The sequence below is a fragment of the Dermacentor silvarum genome, chromosome 3 (genome assembly GCF_013339745.2).
Source record: "Dermacentor silvarum isolate Dsil-2018 chromosome 3, BIME_Dsil_1.4, whole genome shotgun sequence".
NCBI lineage: Eukaryota > Metazoa > Arthropoda > Arachnida > Ixodida > Ixodidae > Dermacentor > Dermacentor silvarum.
The window spans coordinates 115,664,522-115,679,488 of record NC_051156.1 but is presented as its reverse complement, the minus strand read 5'-3'; the positions used below and the strand labels follow the sequence as shown (position 1 = coordinate 115,679,488).

Below are 14,967 nucleotides of genomic sequence, written 5' to 3'. Positions count from 1 at the left end.
TTGAAGCGAGACGAGAGACAGCGCGAAGGTCAATTTGCCCACTGTTGCAGGCGCGCTTTTTCACTCAGGCGTTTTTACATCGAGTTTCCGCGGTCATCTAGTGAGCTGTGCTGATGTTTACCTGTGCGCGCGCGATACCGCGCTTGTCTATTTAGTTAATAAGTGAATGTTTACCACTTTATACAGCCTATTAAGCTACTATCCTTGCTTCGTATAACTCTCCACTAATTTGCTATCGCAATCAACGCTTCGCCTGTGAAACTGCGACGTTTCTCGCTTCTGTCGCCGTCGGCGACTAGGACACATATTCGAAAAAGAACTTCTCTAAGCTGTGATGCTTACTGACGCTGCAAGCTTTCGCATACTAGCTTACGTGCCATCTCACCTCGTACTCCCCCCCCCCCCCTCAAACCCTTATGCAGTATTGTCCCCCTGTCTAGACAACGGGCGCCTTTGCCCGAAACTGTCGACAAAGAATACTGATAGTTGGTCGAGTTGGTAGCTATTCATCCTCAAACTGCAGCGGGCACACAAAAAACAAGCAGAAACTGCAGTGCCTGTCAGTTACCTTTGCCTCAATCTAAACTCGCGATGTTCTCTTCTGCGACGCTTGGTTTCAGCTTCCCTAGCTCTCGCTTCAGTCTTTCGGAAGCGACGAGTGTCCAGTTCTTTGGTGAAAACCTGCCGAGCGGCCGCCTGAGGCATCCGCTGCAGTCACGGACACCGGGCGCGTTCGCCGCGAACGCGGGGAAACGCGGTCGGCGTCGGCAGCAGCTCCACGCGTCCCACTACCACCTACCTCGTTTCTCTCCACCTCGCATACGCTATGCTGCATGATGCTATTTTTAGACTACTCCAGGAGCACCTTGCAGCGACTGCTGCTGAGCTGTCACCCCGACGCACGCGTGGCGAGGCGGAATCCCCCGACACGGCTCCCGGATCGGGGACTGACAAGGAGGGAGAGATCCCTCCTGCTACGCCTACGGATTGGCTGCTGCTGCACAGCCGCCCGGAGCTTCCGCCTGGGTATAACCGACTCGCCAGCCTGCACACAGTGCGGGGAAGACGAAACTCTGGAGCACCTCCTATGTTTCTGCCCCGCACTCAACCAACACCGAGCCACCATGGTGGCTCAACTACGCCGCATGGGCCTGCCGTCAGCCTCCAGCACGGACCTGCTATTCCCAGCCCGCAGTTCCAGCAGGGTATTCAAGGTCGTACTCTGTTACCTTGCCGATTCGATGCTGGCTGACCGACTGTGAGGGCACCCTGCCCGAGACGATGACGACTACCCTCTCCCTCCCCTTATTCCACTTTTCCTACTTTCTATCCCCCCTTCCCCGCCCCTCAGATGCTGAGCCGTGCTCCCTATAAGGGCTGCAGAAACATGCATCTTTTCTCTTTTCCTCAACCTCTACTACTACTACTACTACTACTGATGCTATTTTTATACTCTGCTTTCACTCTCTCTCAGTTCTCTCTCCTCCAGCTCGAGGAAGCTGCGGACGACGAAATGATCATTATAGCGAGGTTCTAACCGCTCGGCTGTTAAAAAAAAAGGTCAAGCATGGGAATACGTGGCTCTGCCAAGGTCCATCTCCTAGATCGCGAAGCTTGCAATGAAAACCGTGTCAAGACCTGTTGCCAAAAAATATCAGTTAGTGGTGCACGCTGGAAGAGCGACTAGGGGCTCTATCAAGGTAAATATACCTGGTAGCGAAGCTTCCGTAGAAGCCCATACGTTCAAAACATGGCAGCTCATCGTCGGTTCATAAAGGCCCTGGGGCACTAGCGGTTCATGGGGCTTAGCGCCTTCTGTGTGAGGAGGGTACACTTCCGACGGAAGAACAAATAATGTGGCGTCATATCCGTTAAAACAAAAGTGACGTCATTTTGTTCTCATAGGCGCGAAATTTGTTTTCGGAGGCCCTTCATATTGTCACGGGTCAACGCGAACAAGAGACCACACGTTGACCAAGACGGCGGAGCAGCTTCAGAATCACCAGCACAAAGACATCTTCTTCGTCTTCGAACACCCTGTCCTACTACTCAGAATCAGTCAATGCATATACTGTCATCGTCGTTTAAACGTCTATAGATAGAGTACGCGTCATTTGCTCTCTCTCCAAAAGAGCATCGCCTCGATGCGAGACAATAAAGTTCGCTTGGTGAAAACGAAAGTCCCTCGTACAGTCACTCGCTGACGTAGGGCTTCATGCGCACTACGTGCACAAGTTCAGAACGGTGTTGGCGGCGCCTTGTGCAGTGAGGGCTATCTGGAACGACCTCGTATGTGACGTCACTTAGCCGACGCAGCACTTTATAGGGTCCGAAATATCGCCTCAGAAGCTTCTCGGATAGTCCCCGTTTTCGTATAGGCGTCCAGACCCATACTCTTTCATCGGTTTCATAAGTTACAGGCCTATGATGGGCATTATAGCGACCTGCATAGTATGCTTGCTGCTGGTGTATTCGCACGCGTGCGAGCTGCCTGGCTTCTTCTGCACGTTGCGTAAACGCATCGGCATCCGTGTCAATGTCGTCAGGTTCGTGTGGTAGCATGGCGTCGAGCATCGTCCTTACTTCACGTCCGTGTACAAGGCTGAATGGAGTCATCCGTGTAGTTTCTTGTTTAGCCGTGTTATAAGCAAACGTGATATAAGGCAGAATCTCGTCCCAATCGTTGTGCTCTATATTCACGTACATGGAAAGCATGTCTTCGAGTGTTTTGTTCAGGCGCTCTGTTAGTCCGTTTGTTTGTGGATGGTAGGCTGTTGTCTTTCGGTGACTTGTGCCACTGAGCATCAGGACGTTATCTAAAAGCGCGGCTGTGAATGCGGTGCCTCGGTCTGTTATGACGATGGTTGGTGCGCCATGTCTCAGCACAACATTCTCTATGAAAAATCGGGCCACCTCTGCTGCTGTGCCTCTCTGGATAGCTTTTGTTTCGGCGTAGCGAGTGAGATAGTCAGTTGCTACAATAACCCAGCGGTTACCACTAGTAGAGGTAGGAAGCGGTCCATTCCGATCTGGTCAAATGGTGTTTGCGGTACCTGAACGGGTTGTAGCAAACCGGCTGGTTTCGTTGGAGGTGACTTGCGCCGCTGGCACTCTAGGCAGGTCCGAACGTGATGTTTCACGGCAACGGGCAGTCCTGGCCAATAATATCTTTGTCGCACTCTGTTCAGTGTCCGCGTATATCCTAGATGCCCAGAAGTGACCGCGTTGTGGCATGCTTCCAGTACTTCACTACGAAGAGCAGTAGGAACGACGAGCAAATAGCTTGATCCGCTCGATGAGAAGTTCATTTTGTATAGGACTTTGTTCCTTAAGCAAAATGATGACAATCCTCTTGCGAAAGCTTTAGGTGCTGTCCTAGTTCGTCCGTCCAAGAAATTAATCAGGTCAAGCAACTCAGGGTCGTCACGTTGTTGTTGTGCGATGGTAGACGTGTCGAGAAGACCAAGGAATGCTGTTTCCTCTTCATCGGTCGAAGGAGCTGACTCAATGGGTGACCGAGACAGGCAGTCAGCGTCGGTATGCCGTTTCCCTGACTTGTGCAGGACCGTCATATCAAACTCTTGCAGTCTCAGGCTCCAACGTGCCAATCGCCCGGAAGGATCTTTCAGATTTGTGAGCCAGCAAAGCGAATGATGGTCGCTGATAACGTCGAAGTGGCGACCGTACAAATAAGGGCGAAATTTTGTAACCGCCCATACCACGGCGAGGCACTCTTTCTCAGTTGTAGAGTAATTTACTTCTGCGCGTGACAGCGTTCTGCTTGCATAAGCGATCACTCTTTCTGTGTCCTCCTGGCACTGCACAAGCACAGCTCCGAGACCAACATTGCTGGCATCAGTGTGAAGCATTGTCGGAGCTGTCTCGTCAAAGTGGGCAAGCACAGGGGGCGTTTGTAACCGATTCCGCAAATCATTAAATGCAGCTTGCTGTTCGTCACCCCATACAAACGCAACGTCATCTCTCGTGAGGCGAGTTAACGGCGACGCAATGCGAGCAAAGTCTGCAATAAACCGCCGATAATATGCGCAGAGGCCGAGAAAGCGCCTGACAGCCTTTTTATCTGAAGGAACAGGGAACTGTGCGACAGCGGCAATTTTTTTAGGATCCGGGCGGACTCCCGCGTGGCTGACGACATGGCCAAGGAACTCTAGCTCCTCAAAGCAAAAGTGGCATTTCTCAGGCTTTAGGGTGAGGCCGGCGGACCGTATAGACTGCAGAACAGCTTCGAGCCGTTCAAGGTGCTCTTTAAACGTTGCGGAAAACACTATGACGTCGTCAAGATAGACTAAGCAGGTTTTCCACTTCATCCCCGAAAGCACGGTATCCATAAGCCGTTGAAAAGTAGCAGGTGCAGAGCACAAGCCGAAAGGCAAGACCTTAAATTCGTATAGTCCATCTGGCGTGACAAAAGCGGTTTTCTCACGGTCTCTCGGGTCTACTTCAATTTGCCAATACCTGCTTTTTAAGTCCATGGAAGAGAAATAACGAGCGTTTCGAAGCCTATCAAGTGAATCGTCTATGCGGGGAAGCGGATACACGTCTTTTTTTGTCACCTGATTTAGCTTTCGATAATCCACACAAAAACGTAGGCTGCCGTCCTTCTTCTTTACCAAAACTACAGGTGACGCCCAGGGGCTCTTGGAAGGCTGAATCACATCGTCTTCAAGCATTTGGTTTACCTGCTGCTGTATCGCTTCACGTTCTTTTGGGGCCACACGATAAGGGTTTTGGTGAATCGGTCTCGCTTCGTCCTCTGTGATTATGCGGTGCTTGGTTAGGGGCGTTCGACCGACTCTTGACGTCGTCGCAAAGCAGTCGTGGAACTCGGCCAGTAGCGCAAGAAGTCGTTCTCGCTCACGTTGCGGTAAAGTAGTGTTAACGTCAAGCACAGGTGCCGGGTCTTGCGCATGCGCTTCTTCTAGTACTGAAAAGCACCCACGAACATCAGCGACATCGTCAAAATAGGCAACAGCCGTGCCCTTTGGTAGGTGCCGTCGCTCTGTGCTAAAATTGGTCAACAACAGGTTCGTGCGCCCATCGGTGACATTTACGATTCCTCGTGCAACGGCGATACCGTGAGTAAATAACAAGGGGGTTACTTGGTCTGCAACTCCTTCACAATCAAACGGTACGTCACAAGCGACCGAAACAAGGATACATGACCGAGGTGGGACGATCACGTCGTTTTCGATTAGACGACAGGCGTTGCGTTTCGGCGATAAGCAGTGAATTAAATCCGGTGTCCTGTGAAACGTAACCAAGCGGTCCGGCATGTTGATTATGGCGTCGTATTCCCGTAGAAAATCCATGCCTATGATTAAATCTTTACAGCATGGTGCAAGAACGACGAAAGTTGCCACGAAGGACGAACCTCCTATGGTGACTCTCGCCGTACAGCTACCAGCAGGCGTGAGCAGTTGGCCGCCCGCAGTCCTTATATGAGGTCCGGTCCAGGGGGTTTTTACTTTCTTAAGGCGAACGGCTAGAGCTTGACTCATTATCGAATAATCGGCACCAGTGTCGACTAGCGCTGTCACTTGCAGTCCGTCAACTGAAACAATAATATCGGCGCTCACAATTTCGTCGGTGTTAGAGTTTGTCGGCTTCACGGCGTCCTGCGGCGGGATTATTGGGGGTTTTTCATCGTCTTGTTGGCCCGCAACCATACCCCCAGAGGTCGCCGCCGTTAGTTTCCCCGGCGTGGACTGGGCGACCTTCGTCCCCGGAGGTCAGCAAAAGTACGTCCATTCGGTGCAGATGAATGAGCAGGGGACGGAGAGCGTGACCGCCGGCCAAAATCGGTCTGGTGGTTGGACTGAGAGTCGTCGTTCAGAGTGCGCGTCGCGGGTGCACCTTGAAAAGCAGCGTCGTCGCGGCGTAGCATGTGGTCGTCACTGGTGCGTCGACCGTCAGACCAGGATTGATAAGGTCGAAATGAGGCATCGCGGTACCAGCAATGACGTGAGACATGGCCGATGCCTCCGCAGTGATAGCAGAGGGGGCGCCTAGTGACAGTGCGCCATACGTCCGTTCTTCGAATTTGCGGCCGCCTCGAAGGCTCGTCTTGTGGCGGTGACCAAAATGCAGCTGACGGCGGCTGGCGGTAGGACGGGATCGGCACAACGGGCGGATGTCTCAAAGGTTCCTCTATCGGTGATGACCATGGTGTGGCCCTCGGTGGCTGATGGTGCGACCGCATGGGCGTCATAGCTGGTTGACGTCGGACAACGTCGGCGTAACTTAGGGAGCGCTGCTCATGAACAGGATCGCCTGCCGAGAATGTGTAACTTAGGGGGCGCTGCTCGTGAACAGGATCGCTTGCCGAAAACGCTTGTCTAACTTCATCACGGACGATTTCAGCGACTGATGCCATGGGTGGGCCCACTGCCGGTGTCCAGAGCTTCTGAAGTTCTTCGCGAAGAATCTCCCGAATTAGATCACGGAGGGAGTTCTGACTGGTAACGGTCATTGCGGCGGAGTGGATAGGAGTGCTGGTGGGCAAGCGATCGTACTGCCTGCCTCTTAGATGGAGTGCGCGTTCAATACCAGTCGCTTCCTTTATAAAATCAGCCACGGTACTCGGTGGATTGCGCACAAGTCCGGCGAATAGTTCTTCTTTTACGCCACGCATAAGGTAGCGCAACTTCTTTTCCTCAGTCATGTGAGGGTCAGCTCTACGACACAGGCGGGCCATGTCCTCGGCAAACATTGCCACAGTTTCATTTGGTTTCTGGAACCGCAACTCAATTAGTTGCTGGGCACGATCCCGTCGATCAACACTCGCAAATGTCTCAGTGAGCTGATGTTGGAAATCATTCCACGTGGTGATGTTGGCTTCACGGTTCTCAAACCACGTGCGAGCACTACCGTCGAGGGAGAAATAGGCGTGGGAGAGCTTTTGTTGAACAGTCCACCCATTGACCTTGGCAACACGTTCGTACTGGTCAAGCCAGTCTTCAACGTCTTCATGCGCGCCACCGTGAAAGCGATCGGGAACCAGTGGTTGCAGAAGGGTTACCTGGGACGGACTGTGAGTAGAGCTGTCTTCCGGAACTCGTGGGACCTGTGGCGGGCTGGTGGTCGCCATTGACAGAGGTAGACTGGGCTCGGAAGAGCGTTCTTGCAGGGGGTTGAGCTCGGGAGCAAGGCCTAGCAACCGCCGACTGAAGCGATGCACAGGAGTTATTGGAGATGGGCTAGATGAACGGCTTCCGGGAGGAGTCTGGATCATAAGGCGGGGTTGTGTACCCAGCACTTCCACCAGTGTCACGGGTCAACGCGAACAAGAGACCACACGTTGACCAAGACGGCGGAGCAGCTTCAGAATCACCAGCACAAAGACATCTTCTTCGTCTTCGAACACCCTGTCCTACTACTCAGAGTCAGTCAATGCATATACTGTCATCGTCGTTTAAACGTCTATAGATAGAGTACGCGTCAATATATTCAAATGCCCCGCCATTTTACTTCATGGGCGTTTCGAGCTTTTGGCGCGGAAAGCGATGCAGGAAAAGGTGAGCCGTACGGTTGTCGAAATCGCATGGCTGCACAGAACGTACTTTCTTTGGAGGCCGACGAACGCTTTGGGCGTAGATTGCGTAGAGTGCTCGTCCTTTCGTCGGACGCCAAGCCCGTTCGGGCAGCGCTGTCGCACGAAAACAACTAAAGTAAACAAGTATCTGACGGTCGCGACTCACTCATTTTGACTGCACAGGTTAAAAAACAATAAAATTACCCGCTTCACTACATTCAGACAAATGTCGACAAGCAAACCAACACAACATGTGAGGGGGCGTATTGTAAAAGGTGAACTTTACGAGCACGCCTTTCCAAGCACTAAAAGAGCTGCATTACATTGCAAGCATGGCAAGTGATAGCGGCGGCAACGCTCGCCGCTATCGATGGGCGCACCTACGGCGGGCGCTGAAAAAAGGCATTTATTGATAATGATCAAGTAAAATAGAGTTGTCTCTTCTTTTCTCGCCGTGGGCATATAAAATTGATTAGGAACTTTATTTTCGTTGAATAAACCTAACTGCGTCTCGATTTAATTAAAAGAACTGTCAGCCCTTCCACTCACTGTGGTGGAGATGGAAGACCAGCAAATTAAGCTGTACAATCGTTGGAACAATGCCTCCTAAAAAATTTTAGGAGGCGTTGGTGGGATGATGATGATGATGAAAAACTTTATTGAATAAAAAAAAGGGAGAGGCAAGGGAGCGGGTAGGGTGGATCCCTAGTCCAGGACTCCAGTGGCCGTTGCCGTACGCTCAGCCTGGTCTAAGAGACCCTTCTGGGTCTCCAAGTCAGCTCGAGCGAGGACGGCCTCCCAGGGCTCCCTTAGTGAGGTCAGTATCAGGGGCGAGTTAATGTTCGGTGGCCTACATATACATTCCCACATAATGTGGGGAAGAGAAGGCCGCCCCCCGCACCAGGGGCATTGACCGGCATATACTGCTGGCCACATTGCGTGCCACAGTCGCAAGTGCGGAAAGGTGTGAGTTTGGATTTTTCGGTACTTCCGAGCGTCTCCTACTCCGAGCTGCGGATGCGGAAACGCGTAGATTTGTCGTTCGCGACGCTGGTGCTCCAGGATGTCGTGCGGGGTGTGGTCCTTTGGTATTTTACTTGGGGCGTCGTCTGCTCGGTTCGCTAGTTCGCGAGCTAGTGCGTTCGCCCGTTCGTTTCCTGGGACTCCCGAGTGTCCCGGGCACCATGTAATGCCGTGTGATGAACGTAGTGTTTCGCCTAGTAGCTTGAGGGTTATGCGCGGTAGACGTCCGTTTATGAACATCCGGCATGCTGCTTGTGAGTCTGTCAGGTCCGCTATCGAGTTCCCGCTTGCGTCTGCTTGTCTGATTGCTAGAGCTATTGCAGTTGCTTCAGCTGTGCTCGTGCAATGGGTGCGCACTGAGGCCGAGATTTTGATGTTTGAGTGTGTGGAGTAGTTTACTGCCGTTAGAACGTGACCATGATGGGACTTTGCGACGTCCGTGTAAATGACATCACGGTGTCCACTGAACTTTTTAGTGAGTTGTCTCGCTCTAGCCGCGCGCCTTGCACCATGGTAGAGTGGACTCATGTTCCTCGGAATTGGGGAAACTATCAGCTGTTCTCGTAAAGTCTCGGGAACAGAAACGAGATCTTCCTCGCAGTAATGGGGTCGAATAGGAAAATTTAAATCCGCAAGGACCCGTCTCCCTGCCTTAGAGCGGTCGAGGCGTTCCCTTTGCCCGAGCATAGTCGCTGCCCTCAGTTCCTCGTAAGTATTATGGAGTCCAAGCGCTTGTAATTTCTCATTGGACGTGCTGGGTGGGAGTCCTAGTGCCGCTTTATACGCCATACGTATTATTATGTCCACTTCTTTGGTTTCGCTAGGGCTGAGCTCTTGATACGGCAGGCTATACGTGACCCTATTTAGTACAAACGCGTGCACTAGTCGGATGGCCTCCGCCTCGGTTAGACCTCTGCCTTTCCTCGTTACTCTGCTTATCATGCGAGCTATTTGTTTGGTGGTCGTTTTTAACGTTTTGATAGTGAAGTCCGCTCTGCAGTTTTCTTGTAGCCATAGGCCTAGGATCCGGATTCTTTGTTTTTCCTGGATTTCCCTGTTACCTAACCATAGGCTAACGCTTTGATCTTTCCGATAGTTTCGGCCGTGTAGCCTTACCCATTCTGATTTTTCTGGCGCGCAGGACATGCCGCTTTGTTCTGCAAAATCATTTACAGTTTCTATCGCTTCTTGTAAGACTTGTTCTTTATACCCTAGAGGGCCTGTTGTCGCCCACAGGGTAATGTCATCCGCATACAGCGAGAATTTTAAGTCTGCAATTGGCTCTAGCCGTCTTGCTAGTCTGTTCATGCCTAAATTGAATAAAAGGGGCGAGAGGATGGCCCCTTGAGGGGTACCCTTACCTGGCATGTCGAATTTATCTGACCTGATGTCTTCTATTCCTATCGTGGCTTTCCTGTCTGTGAGGAAGGAGCGTATATAATTGTACATTTTCTCCCCACATTCTACTCTTTCTAATTCCTCAAGTATGAGCGTGTGCGACATGGTGTCGAATGCACTTTTGAGATCAAGCGTGACTACCACGTGCTCCCCTCCCGTAGGTATATTGCTTAGGACCTCCTCTTTAAGCCTGAGAAATACGTCCTGAGTTGATAGGTGTTGCCTAAAGCCGTACATGTAGTCTGATAGGAGGCTACGATCTTCTAGGTGATTCGTGAGCCTCGTGTGAATTACTTTTTCAAAGAGTTTCCCTAGGCATGATGTGAGGGATATCGGACGTAAGTTCTGTAGACTGCGAGCCTTGCCTGCTTTTGGGATGAGTATGACGGTGGCGTCTTTCCACTGTTGTGGAAGGTGCCCCGTCTCCCAGATCTGCTCGTTGAAATAGTGTACTAAGCGCTCAAGCTGCTCGTCACTTAAATTGCGGAGCATGGGATTGGTGACCCTATCTTCCCCTGGTGCTGAATTTTTCCTAAGGGCTTGTGCGGCAGCAAAAAGCTCTGCTTTAGTTAGAGGGGCATCTAGCGCATCGTTTTCTATACCTGAGTAACCGCGCGTGACATAATCGGGGTCTTTTGTTCCAAAGTATCGCTGCCTAAGTTCCTGAAGTAATCGGTCATTGTCGCCTTGGTATGTGCCGGTTAGTGTTCTGAGGGTTCGCGTAGTTGCGGTCTTTGTGTTTTCTGGATCTATCATACTTCTTAGGATGGCCCAGGTTTTCTCTGTCGATAGGGTCCCCCTAAGGGAATCAGTAAACTGGGCCCAGTTTTCTACTTGTAGTTTACGTGCGTATTCGCTCGCCTGGGCCGAGATTTCTGCGATCCTTATTCTTAATTTTCTGTTTAGTCTTTGTCGATTCCATCTTTTGGTAAGTCCTCGTCTGCAGTCCCACAAATGTAGCAGGTGCGGGTCGACCACTGGGTTTTCCGTCGTTAATGTAATTTTTTGGTAGAGGCTTCGTAGGCCTCTTTAAGGCCCTGCGCCCATTGCTCCGCATTTGCCGGCGGGTTTAAGGAAACTGGGTACTGGCGATATGCCGGCCAATCCGTCATAGATGCGGAACCGAGGTCGCGTTTGAGTTTGGGAGTGGTGGTGGAAAAGCTTATTATGAAATGGTCGCTCCCCAGGTTTTCCTGTAAGTTTTGCCAGTGACCATCTCTAACGTTCAGCGAAAAAGTGAGGTCTGGGTACGTGTCGGCGCTTACGCTGTTCCCTGTCCTAGTAGGTGCCGAGGGCAGCGTTTCCAGCTGTAGGCCTGTATTTTCTACGGCGTGAAGGAGTGATTTGCCCTTCGGTGTATCTCTTCTGTATCCCCAGTTTGTGTGTGGAGCATTAAAGTCTCCCACGAGAACTAGTCTGTCTTTCCTCTCCATGTTTCCCATGGCGTGGGTAATTATAGACGCAAAATCCGTGCCTCTCTCTGTAGGTGGGCTATAGATATTGATTATTTGGGTTTTGGCGCGTCCTCTCTTAGTTGGAAAGAGTTCCACTATATGGTGTTGTGTTTGAGCGTTAGGAAGGTACCTAACGGTCGACGCGATCCCTTTGCTAACCAGCGTCGCGATCCTGGGATAATCCGGGTTGTGATGTGTATAGTAGTCGCGCAATTTAACCGTGCATTTGCCAATTTCTTGCAGGCATATAATGTCCGGCTTAACAATCGCTGTGTCGATGTAGCACTGTAGGGCCGCCGCCTTTTTTTGGAAACTGCGGCAATTCCAGTGCCAAATTTCAACGATTTCGTGTGTTTTTGCCTGATTAGTGGCCATGGCCTGTGACACCCTCCGCATCCGTGGAGTCAGAGACTACTCCGTTTTTGGCTTTTCGAAGGGTAGGTGCATTTGGGCTACCTGCAGCACGCTTACGATTCAAGTGTTTTTGATTGGTGGCTAGCTCGTCGACTTGCTCTTTTAATGTTTTAAAATCGTCGTATAATTGCTTCTGGAAATTTTGCATTCCCTGCATTTGCTGCATTATTTGCTGTAGCATCGCTTCTATCGGTTTTTGAGACGACGGTATATTTTCTTCCGCTACTGTGGTTTTCGGTTGTTCTACTTTAGCCATTTCTTTAATCTGTCCTCTGAGGGCGGCCATTTCCTGTTTGACTTCTTCTAGGGTTTGTTTGAGCATGCGATTTTCTGCTAAGACTCTCTGGTACTCGGGATTTGATGTAATGGGAGCCCCAGTTTTGACCATCCCCGTCCAGCTCACCTTTGTGTGATCTGTGTTCTTCGACTTGTTCACTGGAGCCCTGGGCTTAGGGTTGAGCTGCGGGTAGGGGGGTTTTGGGCGGGGGATATCTATATCCTCGTCTCCTGTGCTCGATCTTGACCGGGACTGGGAGCGTGATGCCTTCTTGGACCTCTTTGGGTTGGCTGGATTTGATGTTCTGGTGCGGGATCTCGATCGTGATTCACCTCTGGCTTTTGTCTTGTGTTCTCTGTGTAGCGAAGGCCATTCTTCCTCTTCGTCCTCCGAGTCATCCGAGCTGAGCCATCTTGGTCCTGGTGGTGGCTGCTTGGGTGTGTCTTTCCAAGGGTTCTTACTACGTGTTTTGATGGAGGCACGGGGATGTGCTTGGGGCTTTAGTCTTCTCTTACATTCCTTGTCTCCTGTTAAATGTTCCCCACCACAAGAGTCACAGATGGGGAGGCATTCGTGGTCCGCCTGGGGTTCTTTCGTGCCACACGTGCGACAGACTGGCAGATCAGGCTGTGGGCATACGTCTGTGCGGTGCCCGGTCTGTCGGCACGCGTTACAAAATTGAATAGTGTTCTTATATGGGTAGCACGCCAACTCACCACCCATGTAATATACGTATCGTGGTATGATGGATCCGTAAAAGGTAATGACTGCGGTTTTGGTATCGCCGAGCATTCGTGCTCTGAGTATCTCGACTCCTTGCGTGCGGATTCGTAGATTCGCCATCAGCGTTTCGGCAGGGGTGTGAGACGCTAGACCGTGTATTACACCTTTGCCGGTGCCTTCCCCAGTGGCCACGTATGCATTAACGGCATGCATTCTTCCATTAACGTTTAGGCTCGTTATGCGACGGATGTGGTCTGCCGTAGTTTCGTCCGGCGTCGACACAATGAATATGTTGGACCCTGGTTTTAGTCTCAGGAGGAACTTGTCGCCACTTACTTGACCTCGGCAGGCTGTAATCACGGCTTCAGCGAGTTGTGGGCTTGTTAGGTTTTTCATTGGCAGTCCTTGATGCGGACGAAACACCACTTTAAAGTCCTCTTTCGGCAGCGGTGGTAGCTTCCGGAAAAAGGGTTTCCGTCTCGCGGTGGGTGTCGGCTTTGATTGATGCGGCTGGCTGGTCTTGCCTTTGCTTTCTTCGACATTTTTCTTCAGTTTCTTGCCCTGCGCCAAGGCTTTCTTCTGGCGTAGCGTTAGCACTGTTTGCCAGCCGTCCTCGTCACCGGCTGGGTTTCTTGATCGTTTTTGCATGGACGCTCGGGGGCCGCGTTGGCTACCTTGCTCCGGTGTATCGGCGTCTTGGTATTCCATGCTGTCGCGCTCAGGATCGGAGGCGTCAGCTAGCCGCATCGATGTCTTGCTATTTGTCGGGTTCCCCTGCGCCGCCGCAGCCGCCGCCGCAGCTGTCGAGGCGGTCGCCGTTGTCACCGTCTGTTGCAAGCACGCCATCAGCGTTCCCGCGTTGCAGCTGCCACTTCCCTACTTGTTGGTAGGCTTAGCGGTGCTGCTACGGGGTGGAAGTCTTCTTAGAGTCGTAGCGGCGTGAAAAACGGCCCCAGGTCCAAAACTGTGATGTCCTCTGGTGCGACTTGACTTCGTCAATGCAATGATACCAATCTTTCCCGGGTGCTGAGGAGGTAACCCAGAAAAGCGCATCAAAACTGTGGAGCTCGATGCGGTGACGTCCGCACTAGTCGGCGTCCGCCTCGCGTCCCCGTTGGTGGGAATTATCTATTTCCAATTATGGCCACCGTGGCGCTGCGGTTACGGGTTGCGTAAAGTCCCTGGAAGAAATTACGGAGTACCGCAAAGGTACGCGGCATGCCGGTAACATTGGGTGGCGGCGGCCATATCCCTTCCAGACCGCCGACGCGCTGTAGCGGTGGTAGAGTGCATTGAGTAGCGTTGAGTTAACTGACGGATTTCTCCCCTAGATTCCGCGTTCCGTTTCGCAAAACTGGATTATTTTTGTGTTTTTCTTCAAGGTGATGTCACAAGTGACACCGTGATATCGACGGTAATGAACGTACTGCGCGGTAAGCGACGGAACGTATAAAATGCGCGACGATGGTTCCGATGCTCGCGAACCGATTCTCTACGTGTCGCTTTATGGACTTCGTCTTGCGTCAAGTGATATGTGCAGAGCTGCTGCAAGCATACTTGTATGTGCCCAGTGAATTCGCTTGAAACGTCTTTTACGTGAAAACTGGACCTTGAGGTTGTGTTTGCGCTAAAAACGCAGCTTGACAGCCGATGGAATGTGCAGCGGGTGTTTAGGTTGGCTTCGCAGTGCTCGTTCGCGTCCTTTTGAAGTACAAAAGCAAGCAAATGTAAACAACTTACTGCTGCGCTGGTTTATCTGTATAATCGGAGCGAAGTGTGAGCAGTAAATTTTATGTAGATTTATAAAGTTGCCTGTCACGTAATAGTGATAAAACGCCAGTAGACGCTGGAAGCAAACTTGGCGTCTTGCGGCTACTGGCGTGTTTGCGAATGCGTGCTTGTAATGTTCTCAACGATTTGTCAAATAAGCTCTCTGAAGGTAACGTTGTAAACGACTGGTTAACAGCTTTTAATTCACGCGAAACTCAAGCAGGTATCATCCGCATACGGCTATAAGAACGCTTTTCGCCCGAACCTTCGCGACCTATTTGGATCGACCTTGGCTCTATTGTGGACATTCCGCCATTTTCTTCGAGGCGTGACACGTGACGCCTACAAAATGGCGC

At 51.4% G+C, this 14,967-nt stretch overlaps 1 protein-coding gene across 1 annotated transcript; it reads right to left on the bottom strand.

The window, feature by feature from the left end:
• Positions 1–889: 889 nt before the first annotated feature.
• On the bottom strand, positions 890–13,687 carry LOC119444695 (serine/arginine repetitive matrix protein 1-like). Its single transcript, XM_037709057.1, has 3 exons — positions 13,366–13,687; positions 12,245–12,645; positions 890–1,045 (listed from the first exon to the last, which is right to left on the bottom strand). Exons 1-3 carry the CDS (start codon positions 13,685–13,687, stop codon positions 890–892), a joined length of 879 nt encoding a protein of 292 aa, XP_037564985.1.
• Between the last annotated feature and the right edge of the window lie 1,280 nt (positions 13,688–14,967).

Coding starts and splice junctions, on each gene's coding strand:
- LOC119444695 (XM_037709057.1), bottom strand. CDS start 13,687: ATGGCGTGCTTGCAACAGACGGTGACAACGGCGACCGCCTCGACAGCT. Junction 12,646..13,365: donor AAATGTCGAAGAAAGCAAAG/GCAAGACCAGCC, acceptor AACATTTAACAG/GAGACAAGGAATGTAAGAGA. Junction 1,046..12,244: donor AGAACACAGATCACACAAAG/GTGAGCTGGACG, acceptor CACTGTGTGCAG/GCTGGCGAGTCGGTTATACC.